The 12,672-nt window shown below is 39.3% G+C and overlaps 3 protein-coding genes across 3 annotated transcripts; all 3 read right to left on the bottom strand.

The window, feature by feature from the left end:
- Positions 1-270: 270 nt before the first annotated feature.
- Positions 271-2,277, bottom strand: LOC111330037 (beta-1,3-galactosyltransferase 5). The gene has a single exon (XM_022934861.2). The coding sequence runs from the start codon at positions 1,462-1,464 to the stop codon at positions 364-366; it is 1,101 nt and encodes a 366-aa protein (XP_022790596.1). The 5' UTR covers positions 1,465-2,277; the 3' UTR covers positions 271-363.
- A 627-nt stretch (positions 2,278-2,904) lies between these two features.
- On the bottom strand, positions 2,905-5,163 carry LOC111346166 (E3 ubiquitin-protein ligase MARCHF3-like). The gene is made up of 2 exons (XM_022953504.2): positions 4,685-5,163; positions 2,905-3,424 (listed from the first exon to the last, which is right to left on the bottom strand). The coding sequence occupies exons 1-2, from the start codon at positions 4,961-4,963 to the stop codon at positions 3,116-3,118; spliced, it is 588 nt and encodes a 195-aa protein (XP_022809239.1). The 5' UTR covers positions 4,964-5,163; the 3' UTR covers positions 2,905-3,115.
- Positions 5,164-5,311: 148 nt separating this feature from the next.
- LOC111334492 (fanconi-associated nuclease 1) lies at positions 5,312-12,634 on the bottom strand. Its single transcript, XM_088756618.1, has 11 exons — positions 11,191-12,634; positions 9,692-9,908; positions 9,229-9,366; positions 8,348-8,816; positions 7,771-7,947; positions 7,402-7,656; positions 7,117-7,212; positions 6,860-6,958; positions 6,518-6,646; positions 6,000-6,105; positions 5,312-5,461 (listed from the first exon to the last, which is right to left on the bottom strand). The coding sequence occupies exons 1-11, from the start codon at positions 12,377-12,379 to the stop codon at positions 5,427-5,429; spliced, it is 2,910 nt and encodes a 969-aa protein (XP_088612744.1). The 5' UTR covers positions 12,380-12,634; the 3' UTR covers positions 5,312-5,426.
- Between the last annotated feature and the right edge of the window lie 38 nt (positions 12,635-12,672).

Genomic DNA, 12,672 nt, shown 5'->3' on the forward strand with positions numbered 1-12,672 from the left:
AGCATCGTTTTGAGAAAAAAGTTAAATTCTAACGTGTTTAAGTCGAGCTCACTTGCGTATTTCAACCCTTACCTTTCTAGTTGTGGACGCCTTTTTAAAACTTCGTCGGCAGATGACTTTGATGCCATTATTGTCACGCAATATGGCAAGCTGCTGACCGTAGTCTTTTATACAGAAAGCAAATAAATATTGAATATTAAAATATTCGCGCAAAGGGATGAACAGTTTCGTGACGACAGCAAAATAAATTAATACCAGACTATTACAAAATCAAATTTAACTTGCTTATGATAAAATTTATTTCAAAGAATACAGTAATTTCACAAATGGCTTTGACGCCACGCTAGCATATATTATTATCAACTATCTATTTGATCTCTGAGTTGTAGTTCCCTGAGAAAGTAATTTCATCTGTGTGTCGTCGAAAAGTTTGACCATGCAATCGTGATCAACTGGCCTAATGAGCAAAATATTGGGATCATCCTTACAAGGTTTATTATCATTATACATCAAAAACGTTGTGCTAGAGATGGGCTGAATACCCAAATCAGCCGCCAAGATTCCCACATACGCATCATCAACTTTGAGTGGTTTCACAACGTCAAACAATGGAATAAATTTCAAGACCAGATCCCTCGAGAGCACATAACCGCCTCCTGATATGTAATCTTTGTAAACATTTTCGGGATGATCTTCTTCTGAAACACCGTAGAAACCATGGCGAAGAACAGGGTTTCCATGCATTAAATGTCCAAAATAAAAGTCTGTATTTGCCGTGCCGGTTTTGCTGAGTAACTCGATGAGACCGCGAGTATTTACGAACACGTCATCATCTGTCTTGAGCATGTATTGAAACCTACAGTACTTTGCTGCCCATTCAAATCCTGACTGAATCTTAAACACTTTATTTGTAAACGTTTCAGCGTAGTCACCCTGGATGATGTCGCCAAATATCTGTGCTTCGCGCGAGATGCGATAGGAAATGTCAACGCTTCCAGCTTCGCCGATGAGAAACACCGTCTTCCATTTCCGATGAAGTGCGTTATCCGTTCCCCAGGTATGACGAATAACCATTCGGTCTTTGTATGCTTCAGGAGAGCTAGAGACAAGTATTATGAGGAACAAATCTTGCAGACACTTTGTTCGTGTTAGTAGACGGGTACGATGTTTACGTATTTTAAGCCAAGAGTCAGAGAATGCCTCATCAATTAAGTGATTGTCAACAAAGCCCGTTTTGTCTCGACCGCTTCGTCTGTGAAATGAAGTTCCGCCTGTAGTGAACGTAAACCCACGCTTGCCCATTTGACCTTCTTTCTGCACTTTATACTTCATGGACTCCACATAATTTGTTAGTCCTTGACTAGTGAGCCAAAGTGAAACACACAACATGGAAAGGGAAACGGTAATGCAAAGGAACAAACAAGAAGCCGCAGTCACAGTAAATGGACAAGACGAAGACTTCATCGTGTCAATACTTTGTTCCTTTGAGTCCACGAAAAAAACGGCAATTCTTCCTTTTTTCGAAGTTTCATTAATGTAACTGAATCAGTTCCGCCACCACTGAACGGTTAAGTTTTACGACAGCGCTTCGAAGACCAACCGTCATCCTCGCGACAGTTCATTATGTAAAATATTAACCACGCAATATGTGGTATTAACCAAGATTATGTGACAAAATCTCGCAAAACGAGGAATGCTGAAATTCCAGATTCCTCATTCAACGAATCGTGTCCTAGGCAGCTTCAGTTACAAAACTTTTTCGCTTTCTTTTACGACTGATTACATCGAAACATCAGCGAATTTTTAATCCAGATCAATTGCATAGTAATTAGTCAGATATTGTTTGGGTTGACAGATATTTTTTTTTCATATTTATTGCATTCCCCTTTCTCATCAAGAGTAATTGTTTGAGTTGGTTTTGTTCTGCTATTATTCTGCGCCCTCTAGAAACACTTTTTGTCATTTTAACGCAAACGAAGTGCCTTAACGTTTTTTAAAACCTAATAGTATTAATATCCTCTTCACAGTTGAGTTTGTTGTTGTTATACTTGTATATCACAAAAATCGATGTCAAGTTTTCAAGAAAACAAGTGGGCTTGCCCCAATAAAAGAACCTGTTAAGATTTTATTCGTTTTTTTCAGTTACTACTTCGTTTTCTTATTAAGTCCTGGGGAAATTGTTAAAAGTCTCGAGACGACAAAAAGCATATGAAAAGAGAATCAATTTTTATCATGGCTTCTGTTTTTGTTCGAGTTCAAAAAAGCTCAAAGCTATCCTGTTAGACGGAAAATATCCGAAATCATCAAAAAAAAAAAAAAAACTGACGACAGACGACGGAAGAAAGTTGTTTAAAGAACGATGACGTCAGAATTGGGGCAGAAATGTCCGAAAAGGAACGATGGCGTCCGAAATCGGAGAGGAGTTTCCAGAGTCGAATGAAGGAGTCCGAATTCGAACGATAGTTTCCGAAAAGAAACCTAAAAAGGTCAAAACTGTCCGAAATCGGACTAAAGTGTTCGAAATCACGGAGAACTGTTTGAAATCTGGTTTCGAAAAAGACGGAGAAAATCAGTGGGGCGGGGCCGGGGGCCCGGACCCCCACTTTCTTATTTTGGGTAAAAAAATAAACGCAGAAGGAAGAAAAGCCGGCAGGTTTACACCCCTCCCCCCCCCCCCCTTTTAGCTGAAGGTCTGCATCCGCCACTGATATCTACCTTCAATAGCCGTTCTTTCCATGTCGACACGATTTTGTATGTATTTCTGAAAGTAAATTCCTGGCTGGTTTTTCCTTTTTTACCACATGTTTTCACTGGTTTTCGAGAGGATTGTGGCTATTTCTGTCAGAGTGAAGCTCGTATCTTTGGAATTTTGGGCGTGTTCTTCCAGTTCTAAGAATCGGAAAGTGTTTTCTTTCTCTCCGATTTATTTTAATTGTTTTAACAAATACGCTGAGAAAATGGATGTTAGAGCCTCTTGGAAATCATCAGTGCTGTGGAAGTTAAATTCTTACTTTATTGGGGGCCAGTAGCTGTGAATTCGACAGATAAACGACTCGGGTTCCGAATGATTCAATAGATTCAAGTGCTACATTGTAAATAATTTCAGGAAAGAAAACTAAACAACTTCTGCGTCACTGAAGTTTTCTAAGATCACTACCACATGTTTGTTTTTTCTTCGCCAGAGAGCCCAATAACTAGAAGTATAGATGTTCACTATCGATCCTATCCAAAAAGTGAAAAAAAATAAGAGTCCAGACGCAATTCCCGCAATTCCTAAACTCACTGCAGTGTTGCATTCTGATTGTTTACTGTAATGACTGAGAAGGAATCCAATACCGGAAACTTGAACACATACCATCCCAAGAAACAAAACATTGAATATCAGCATGGCAATGTCGTTTGCTTGCATAGGAGGGCATCGCCACTGCAAAGACAGAGAACATGAGATAAAATTATATTTTAAAAAGTTTCACAAATAATTTAACGACAAAGGAAGGCAACGTATACGCAAATTCATGTGAAATCTTGGCATCTCAACTCACATCTGACATGAACTGAAATAAAACAATCAGCTAAGACCTGCACATGTCATCATCATTATAATATATAGACTTAGCCAAGGCTAAAAGCGGAGCTCCCAAGTTCGTAATGTTAATGATAACATAAAAGATGTGCATTTGCCAAGACTCGCCTGAGACACCCATCCCTTCGTTTTGATAGTCTCCCCTACCCTACCCATGCAATCTGAAGGCACGTACGTACGCTCGGTCACTCACGTGACAACCAAACGAAGAGGTTGACCATACTTCATGGGTATGGGGCTCTGCCTCACGCGCGCTTCGCGCGCGTGGGAGCCTCGCTATTAATTCTGAACCACCACAGGTCATCCAAATTACAGGGTTCGTACACTTTTTCAGGTCAAAGATTCAAGGACTTTTCAAGGACTTTCCAGGACCCTACTTAGAAATTTCAAGGACTTTTTGTAATGACAATTTTACCTCAAAACCAAGAAAAATGTTTCTGTTAACATTTATGTTTTGGGTTTACCGATGGTGCAAAACAAAAGCAGATATTTTTCGATGTTGTTCAATAAAAAATCAAAGACTTTCAAGGACCCAAAACGAAATTCAAGTACTTTCAAGGCCTTGAAATCGGCCTCCTGAAATTCAAGGGTTTGCAAGGGTTTTCAAGACGCGTACGAACCCTGAAATTAGTATATACTCAAACAGATGATAGCATCGAAGGCGCGCTCTGAACTCTGACTCTCCTTCGCTATTCACCTCTTAGCATTTGCGCCAGAAAATATTGTAAGCGTTGCAGGAATAGATGAATTTAAATCGTCTTTATGTGCTATATTAACTCTAAAACTATTGTTCACCTATGTCGGTGGCTAACGCTGGATATATGTCTCGCCGTCACTCGCCTCCAATTCGGTGAATAGTGGTTGACTATTCCAAATGGGATCTCTAAGATGAATCTGATTCATTTGGAATAGCCTCCGAAAAAAATGATGGAGAGTGAAGATCATGCTACAACAAAAGAAACGCGACTCTAGTTTCATTTCACCCTCACATGCTGAAATGAATTTGTTACGTGTCATTCAATTTTAGTATTCAGCACTTGGAAGAGTTTCAAGGTTTGGTCAAAAGAATGTTGAAAAATGGAAAACTGTATAATGAAATACCTTTTTGATAGGCTTGTAAACTCGTCTAATGCGGAAACGAAAATGACAAATTGGACACGAGTTGCTGTGGACTGAATTTAACCACAACTCCAAACAAGATTTATGCACTTTTCCCATCGTTCCTTTACACCAGCAAACTTTATGTAAAGGTTCTTGACCTTGGTCCTTTCCACCGGTATTGTGGCAAATCCGACACATCGGTGCATCTTCGCCCAACGAAATGGAGCTTAAAGAGCAGGATACTTGAAGTATCGCTGGACTCTGATAACCAGATGACATTGCAGCTACTTCGCGGTGTTATTTGCAGCGCGTAAATTGTGGGCTAAATCCAGAACGTCACAGAACAATCGATTAGTTACCATGACAGCCTGAGACGAGCGCGCGCTGTTAAGGCTGTCCGCGAAGTTTGAAAAGATGGCTGGATAATTATGTGCGAGGCAGAAAATCTGTCCAACGGTTTTTCTTTCTTTAACTTAGAGACGGACCATGATATAAAAGTGATGGAAGAGAAATATAATTAAGTAAAAAAAAATGATTTCCTAGAGAAAACTTGAACTGGATTTTGTCGAAAACGAGCTAAAAAACAACGAGCAAAAACAAAAATTAAAGTAATCAGTTAACAAGATGTCAAAATGTGTAACCTGTTGATTTATTCCTCTACTTTATACCTAGTAAAGATGTAATAAAGTAGATTTTAAAGCTAAGTTTTTATTTCCATCTTAAGCTGACTCGTGCAGGACATTCATATTGACACTTTAAGGCGCTTAGCGCCAACATCTGAAAAGAAAAAAAAAAGTACAGTATTTTAGCATGTTTGATGAATTGTGTATCACTACCAATGTGGAATAGAGACTCATATCCATGGGAGGAAAGTGGCTGCCCACAACCGAGCCTAGGAGAGAATTGAAAAGCGATGGAGCCGTAACAAAAACTCAAAAAATCACAGCTAACACACTGAAATCTCTGACCCAACAAGCTAAAAGACAGGAGGGTCACTTGCAATTACTGCAACAGGGACTCTACTCTCACAACCCTGGCATTGAACTTATCTGCCTTTCTCAGTAGGAGCTGTTATTCCCAACCCTGAACCATTTCCCTGCAGGGCTTTGATTTCTCGAGATTGTTGTATGCTTATTCATTATTTTCCAGCTATTCTGTGAGCCATAACAAACGAGTGTGTGTGAAACGATGTGACTTCGCGATTTCAAGAACACTCTTCTGCTAGAAAGTTACTCAAAGGATGGTAACCCTGTGGTTTGACAGTCATTTGTCATATAAGTGGACTATGTAAATCGTTTTTGATGCACAGACATACCAGTCACATAGCAGACTTCTACATTAGCTCCAAGAGACTGTAAAACATCCAGCCAGATTTGTTGTTTAGTAGAAAGCTTGTCTCCTGGACCCTTCACTTCAGCAATCTGACGTTGAGAAAAAGAAAAAAGTTCTCTGTTCACCTAAGGTGACATGATGACAAGATGAACATTAAAAAAAATCACCTAATCCATAGCTGTTAGTCTGTAAAGATTTCAGCCACACGGAGAACAACTTCATTGGAGAGCAGAAAGCGCTCCGTCATTGTTTTGGTTTTGCTTTACAAAGCTCTGTGATTGGTCTTGATATACCGCGCCAACTTTGCAGCCAATCGAATACAAAAGTTACACCCAATCATAACTAAATGTAAGTTAAAGTTTTTCGCACAGTTTGCCACGCTTGAAATCGTTTGCTTGTTCTCATTGGGTACCCAAGCCGTTATACTAAGTTTTTCTTCTGGTCTTCTGGTCTTGCAATACTAAAACAAAAGCAGTTTATTGGAAAGACGAACCAAGTTACCATATAATCCAGAGTGGATGAATTCCATACAACCAGATCAGGCATACCCGCGCGACTATAGCGGTATCCTTGAGCAAACTGAGTGAAGATCCCAGACATTATCTGACCACCCAGGCAGGCTACGAGTTGCTACAGAAAGACAAATTATCATTCATAATGCATGTTTATATCTTCAAACATGGATTCCCTGAACCTGACGCAACGTTAATTATCTTGAAGGAATTCCCATTCACATATGTGACCAACCAACACCCAAAAAGAAAAAGAGCAACCAAAAATATCCTTTTAAAACGAATACACTAGTAAATTCACGAGAAAAAATTCCCAATATCATCCACCTACTTGTGCTTGTTCCATACTAGTGAAGCGATCCCAGCTGAGTCCTGCACAAACCTGCCCTTCCTTATCGTTCCAAGCTTTGGCCAGAATGTCCTGAAGTTCCTGCCAGAAAATGTTCGTACAACGAAAAACTTGGTTTAAATAAGTCTTTTGCTTTAAGCAGACCATATTTGACGGACTACTTAACATAATAATCATTACGTTTCGTTTTCATGTAGACGACACAAAGAAAGATTGAATGCATTATCAATCACATGTACCTCAACTGATGCTAAGGAGATTTCCTCCAGCCTCTTGTCGATAATTTCTTTACGACTTTCGTAAAATGCATCACAGCAGAAGTCCAGAGGAGCAGCCTAGGAAAAAAACACAAAGAATTAAACAGATACTAATTTAATTTCTGCAAATAATAAATTAAAAGAAAATATTTGCAGACTTTTCTTCTTGGTTGAAAATAAGCTAATGGATATTACTAAAAGTGCTTTACATTGTGTGCAATTTCAGAAAATAACCACAGGAGATTGAAAAGGAACGAAGTTCCATACTTGGAATGGACTTCGAAAAACATCTGGAATTCCACTTGCAAATATGATGTCCCACGTGAATAAGGTATAAAGTGATGAAAAGGTTGATCCTTCACCATGAATTCCTTGCTCAAACCCCTTCTGGCGATAATAAGACAGAGCATATTCTTCCACTGCACAGAAGGTTGTTGTACCATCAATTACTTGGCCACCTTGATCAATCTCGGGGGCAATGAAAACACCTAGCTCAGCACATCTTGTGCCAGATATAGTGATCTGCAAGGATGGATCCAAAGCAAAACAGATCAACCATCTTATTGTATTTTGAGCAAGCCATTTCAAAACCAAAACCATTGAAAAAATCAAAGTAACACCTACTGAAAGACTTACACTCTTAGATGGATTTGGTTCGTCTAACTCCAGGTCAAAATAATCTTCACATTTCTTCTTCTTCCCTTTGGTGAATGCTGGTGAAGAGAGGATGCGCTTGGCTCTCTGCACCAGGGCAAGACGACGCCCAAATCGCACATGTTGGTCAGAGAGTGCTTCCCTGATGACCTGCATAGCCTTTGAGATAAATAACAAAACACTGATATTGGCCCTCTAACTCATAAGAGGGTTTAACACCTAATTTCTCTTCACCATATCACTGCTGAGTCAAACATCATTTACATGGGAACCACTTAATTGTTAAACACATTCTCTTCATTGGCACTGTAAGAAATATCAGTTATAGAGAACAGTGCAGAGGTTATGGGAACTGAATGCAGAAGTTAGGGTGTAAAGAGTAAATCTTTCATGTCACAGATCAGCCCAGAAAAATTGAACAGGGTGCCAACCCATGGATGTGAAACCCTTACATTTACAATAAGCTGTAACAACATTATTTTTGGTTAAACATTCCAGTTGTCCCTTTCCAATCTTTGTTCTTTTGAAAGTAATGAATGAAAAATGAACAAGGACATACCTTTTCGGGTTTTTTTAAGTGCTGATGCAGATTTAGTGCAAGTCTGTCATACCACCTTCCACGCGAATCAAAGCAAAATATGCTTTGTTGAAGCAGACTTTCAAGTTGCTTGACAGCTTCATCATACTGTCGCCACTTCTGTAACACCTCCACTCCATAATAACACATCTTTGTAATAGCCCACTCTGCAGTAAAGCATCGCAAGTGTTCTGGGAGGAGTGCAGCAGGGGTTTCTGAACAATCTTTCAGCTTGGCCAGAATAACATCAAATTTCTTTGAAGCTTCTGGATAGTAACTATAGGCTTTTTCAAAGTTCTTATCTTCAAGTGCTACTAGCATCTCATACTTCCGCTGACATGCTTCAGAAAATTGGATGAGGCCTTCACGAGAGTGGAAAACTGGTGTTGGTCTATCAATCACATATCCTGGATAGACAACTTTGCCAATATTAGCAAGGTAGAGCATTGACCTGAAAATCAGATGTACAACACATTGCAAAGCATCAGACAACTTACAGCAAGTATTTAAAATTAACTGCAACTGGAGCATACTGGTGACAAAAACTCGGGTTTGTGTGACTTAAAGATTTGTTATTTGAACAAAGCAGCCCTGAATAGACCAGTTATGGTTATTCAAAATTGTAAAAGTTTGGAAGATTGCTAAGTTTTTTCAAGCCCTAATTCAAAAGGAAGGAGCCCCACCAAAATAGGCGAGCAAGAAAAAGAGAAGAGGCTCCCCTTCTCACCCTGGCTGCTCTCTTACTTAAATATCTACTTGAATCATTCAACCATTTTCTTCATTTTAAAAACTGGTATCAGTTGACATTAACTGTTCATTGCATACTTTTGTATGTACTAACAAGAATAGCAAAAGATTCTTACAATTGCTGAGCCTGTCCATTGTTTGAGGTGTCTTCATCATCAGGGCTGACATTCATAGTAAACAACAAAAGAAGGCGGCTGAACACATCTTTGGGATGAGCTGCCAGTCTCACACAACAACCAAGGGCCTGCTTAGCCCTGCAAAAACAAATGAATGGCAAATCAAACCTTCACAAAAGACAATAAATAAACATACTTTGGCTTTTCACTGCTGCACACCAGCAATTTAGCATGAGAGGTTCCTAATCAGATCACTGGACAAGTAAAATGTTGGACAAAAATTGTTAAGATGTAGATCTCACACCTTTACACTTAAACACAGCTTGCTATTAAAAATTGACCATTTACTACAGCTGTAGTCATCTTTACATCTCCTAAGCAAACTACACAAACATGTACTGGTAAATGAAATAAATGGTATCTGTCATGAATACTCAGTCAACAGCCAGATTCTTACAGGTACCTCTTCAAAACCACAGCTTTAAAACTTCCAAGGAGTGTTTTTTGGTGCTCAGCATGGTTAACAATCATTTCTATGGTGTCTTCCTTGGTTCCACCCTTCTGACTTACAGATGTTGATGAAATATGAAGAGTTTTCACCAAAAGTTTTAAGTCTGGAGCCGCTGTAAGATTTAATGCCTCCTGGAGATCTGTGAGATGACTTTCATCTTCTACAAAACCTATGAAGCAAAAGAGGGATGATACATCTATGTGTTATTTTCATTTTGAACTTATTTCTTTTGTTTAATTTATGGGACTGAAAAGAGTGCAGTGGAATCTGCACTCAGTAATGTAACAGGGTGGGAAGTGATAGTAGATAATAGGACATAGGGATGCTACCTGTTCCAGTAGATGTAAGAGTGCAGTGGAATCTGCACTCAGTAATGTAACAGCGTGGGAAGTGATAGTAGATAATAGGACATAGGGATGCTACCTGTTCCAGTAGATGTAAGAGTGCAGTGGAATCTGCACTCAGTAATGTAACAGGGCGGGAAGTGATAGTAGATAATAGGACATAGGGATGCTACCTGTTCCAGTAGATGTAAGAGTGCAGTGGAATCTGCACTCAGTAATGTAAAGGGTGTGTAGTGATAGTAGATAATAGGACATAGGGATGCTACCTGTTCCAGTAGATGTAAGAGTGCAGTGGAATCTGCACTCAGTAATGTAACAGCGTGGGAAGTGATAGTAGATAATAGGACATAGGGATGCTACCTGTTCCAGTAGATTTAAGAGTGCAGTGGAATCTGCACTCAGTAATGTAACAGCATGGGAAGTGATAGTAGATAATAGGACATAGGGATGCTACCTGTTCCAGTAGATGTAAGAGTGCAGTGGAATCTGCACTCAGTAATGTAACAGGGTGGGAAGTGATAGTATATAATAGGACATAGGGATGCTACCTGTTCCAGTAGATGTAAGAGTGTAGTGGAATCTGCACTCAGTAATGTAACAGGGTGGGTAGTGATAGTAGATAATAGGACATAGGGATGCTACCTGTTCCAGTAGATGTAAGTATTCATAAGCCAGGTGCATGATTTGAACAGAGGTTTACCTGCTTCATACCACAATGCTGTAAGCTTGTGGTTAGCATTTATTTGTTGGAAACCAAGGACACCAAGGCATAATGGCCAGGCAGAAGGGAGCTAATCCAAGTTGAAGTCAATGTCAAGCACTTTAAAGCCCCAGAGACAAACTTTTACCATGAAAACATAACTGTACCCTTAGGTCCAGTATTTGTTTTTCAGCCTCCCTTCCCACCCTTATCCCAACTGACACTTTTCTGCAACTGCTGTCTTCCTTACCCCACCTGGGCCTCATATTCCTGCTATTCACCTTGCCCTTTACTCACTTACATTTTAAACCTGCTTCTTGGCTCATGCCAGCAGTCTGCAACTATGCATACTTAAAATTCTATCTTAAATACCACAAGACAACAACATTTGAAATAACAAACTTAACCTTTCTTTCCAAGAGACTTTAAAATTGGTGTCAGATTGCTACTGATCCTTGGGTATTCCAGTTTGCTGCACCTAAACCATCCATGTTTACGCTGGAAAAGACGAATATACAGCTTCTGTTCCTCAGAAGACATGTCATTGAAAGCATCAATTATACCATTGTCTGCTTCATTGAACAACTGCCTGTCATCCTTGTTTGACAAGACACTGTTCAATACAAGCTTAAAATTAGCTAAGTAGTAAGGTTCATGGTCTTTGTCTTTATCCTTGGAGTTTTCAGAACCATCTTCCATTAAGTTTTTGGTAGGTTCAAAAACTTCATTTGCATCATGTGTACTCATTTCTTTCAATCCTAAGTTATCATTACTCTGAATGCATTTTTCTTCCCTTGATAGATTTGCAAATGCATCACATGGTTCCTGACATGCACCAACTTGATCAACATTACAATTAGATTCATTGGATTCAATGACGATGCAGCTTTCTTCATCCAGATTGACAACACTTGGCTTCTTTCCATCCAACTTCTTTGACATTTTCTTCATGAGGGTTACTTCACTTCTTTCATTTGCAGGCTTTAAGATAGAAGAAACACCCTCAAGAGCTAAATTTTTATCCTTTAATTCTGGACTTTTGACACTAGGTTTGAAGCATTCTGATATATTTTCTCTCCTGTCTGCATTCTGGTAACTTGGCTCTGGTGCTTTAGTCTTTGTGTAGCCTGAACTGCATGGAGAACTGTTTTGTGCCTCACCAAGTTCATCAGTTGTAAAATCTTCAGTTACAAGTAGAGCTAAATGAAGTTTACAGTTGTTGTCTAAATGTTGGTTTATCTTGGAAAGAATCACAAGTTTTCCGCACATTGGACAAGAAACAGATTTTGGACTGAATGGTTTCTTAAACCATGTCACTATTCTCTTATTAGCAGGCTTTCCATTCTTATGATCCATGTAATTAACTCCTGCTGTTTCTTTTGTTTTGCTTGAAAACTTGACTTTTTTGTTGCATTGAGAATCGTTTGCGTCTGTATTGTTCTGCTTTGATTCAGTAACTGGAGTTTCATCTAGAGGAAAAACTTCAATTTCAGAGTTTTTATCTGGGGCGCACAACTCACTCTTCGTGTATTCCAATCCGCTGGTTTTTATTTTCTTTCTCTGAGAGAGAGACAGCCTCGTCCTTTTTCGATTCATAGCGTGACGACGTTCACTGATTTGAGATTTCGTTAGATTATGTAGACATAAACTGGAGAACACGCGCGAGGCAACGAAGAGTAAAAGTTCATTGAAAGATGAGATAGTCAACTAAAACGAGATAGTCAACTAGATATGTCAACTAAAATGCTTGCAATCTTTAAACGAAGTTGAAGAAAATTGCAGTGGAAATGAATGGAACGAAATTCCCGCCTTTCGCAAAACCTTCCGCCATTTTGAAATTTGCGATAACAGCACAGCGGTCGACACCAGAAAGCGGAAACGAGGCTTGC

This window comes from Stylophora pistillata, chromosome 4 (assembly GCF_964205215.1).
Source record: "Stylophora pistillata chromosome 4, jaStyPist1.2, whole genome shotgun sequence".
Taxonomy (NCBI): Eukaryota; Metazoa; Cnidaria; class Anthozoa; order Scleractinia; family Pocilloporidae; genus Stylophora; species Stylophora pistillata.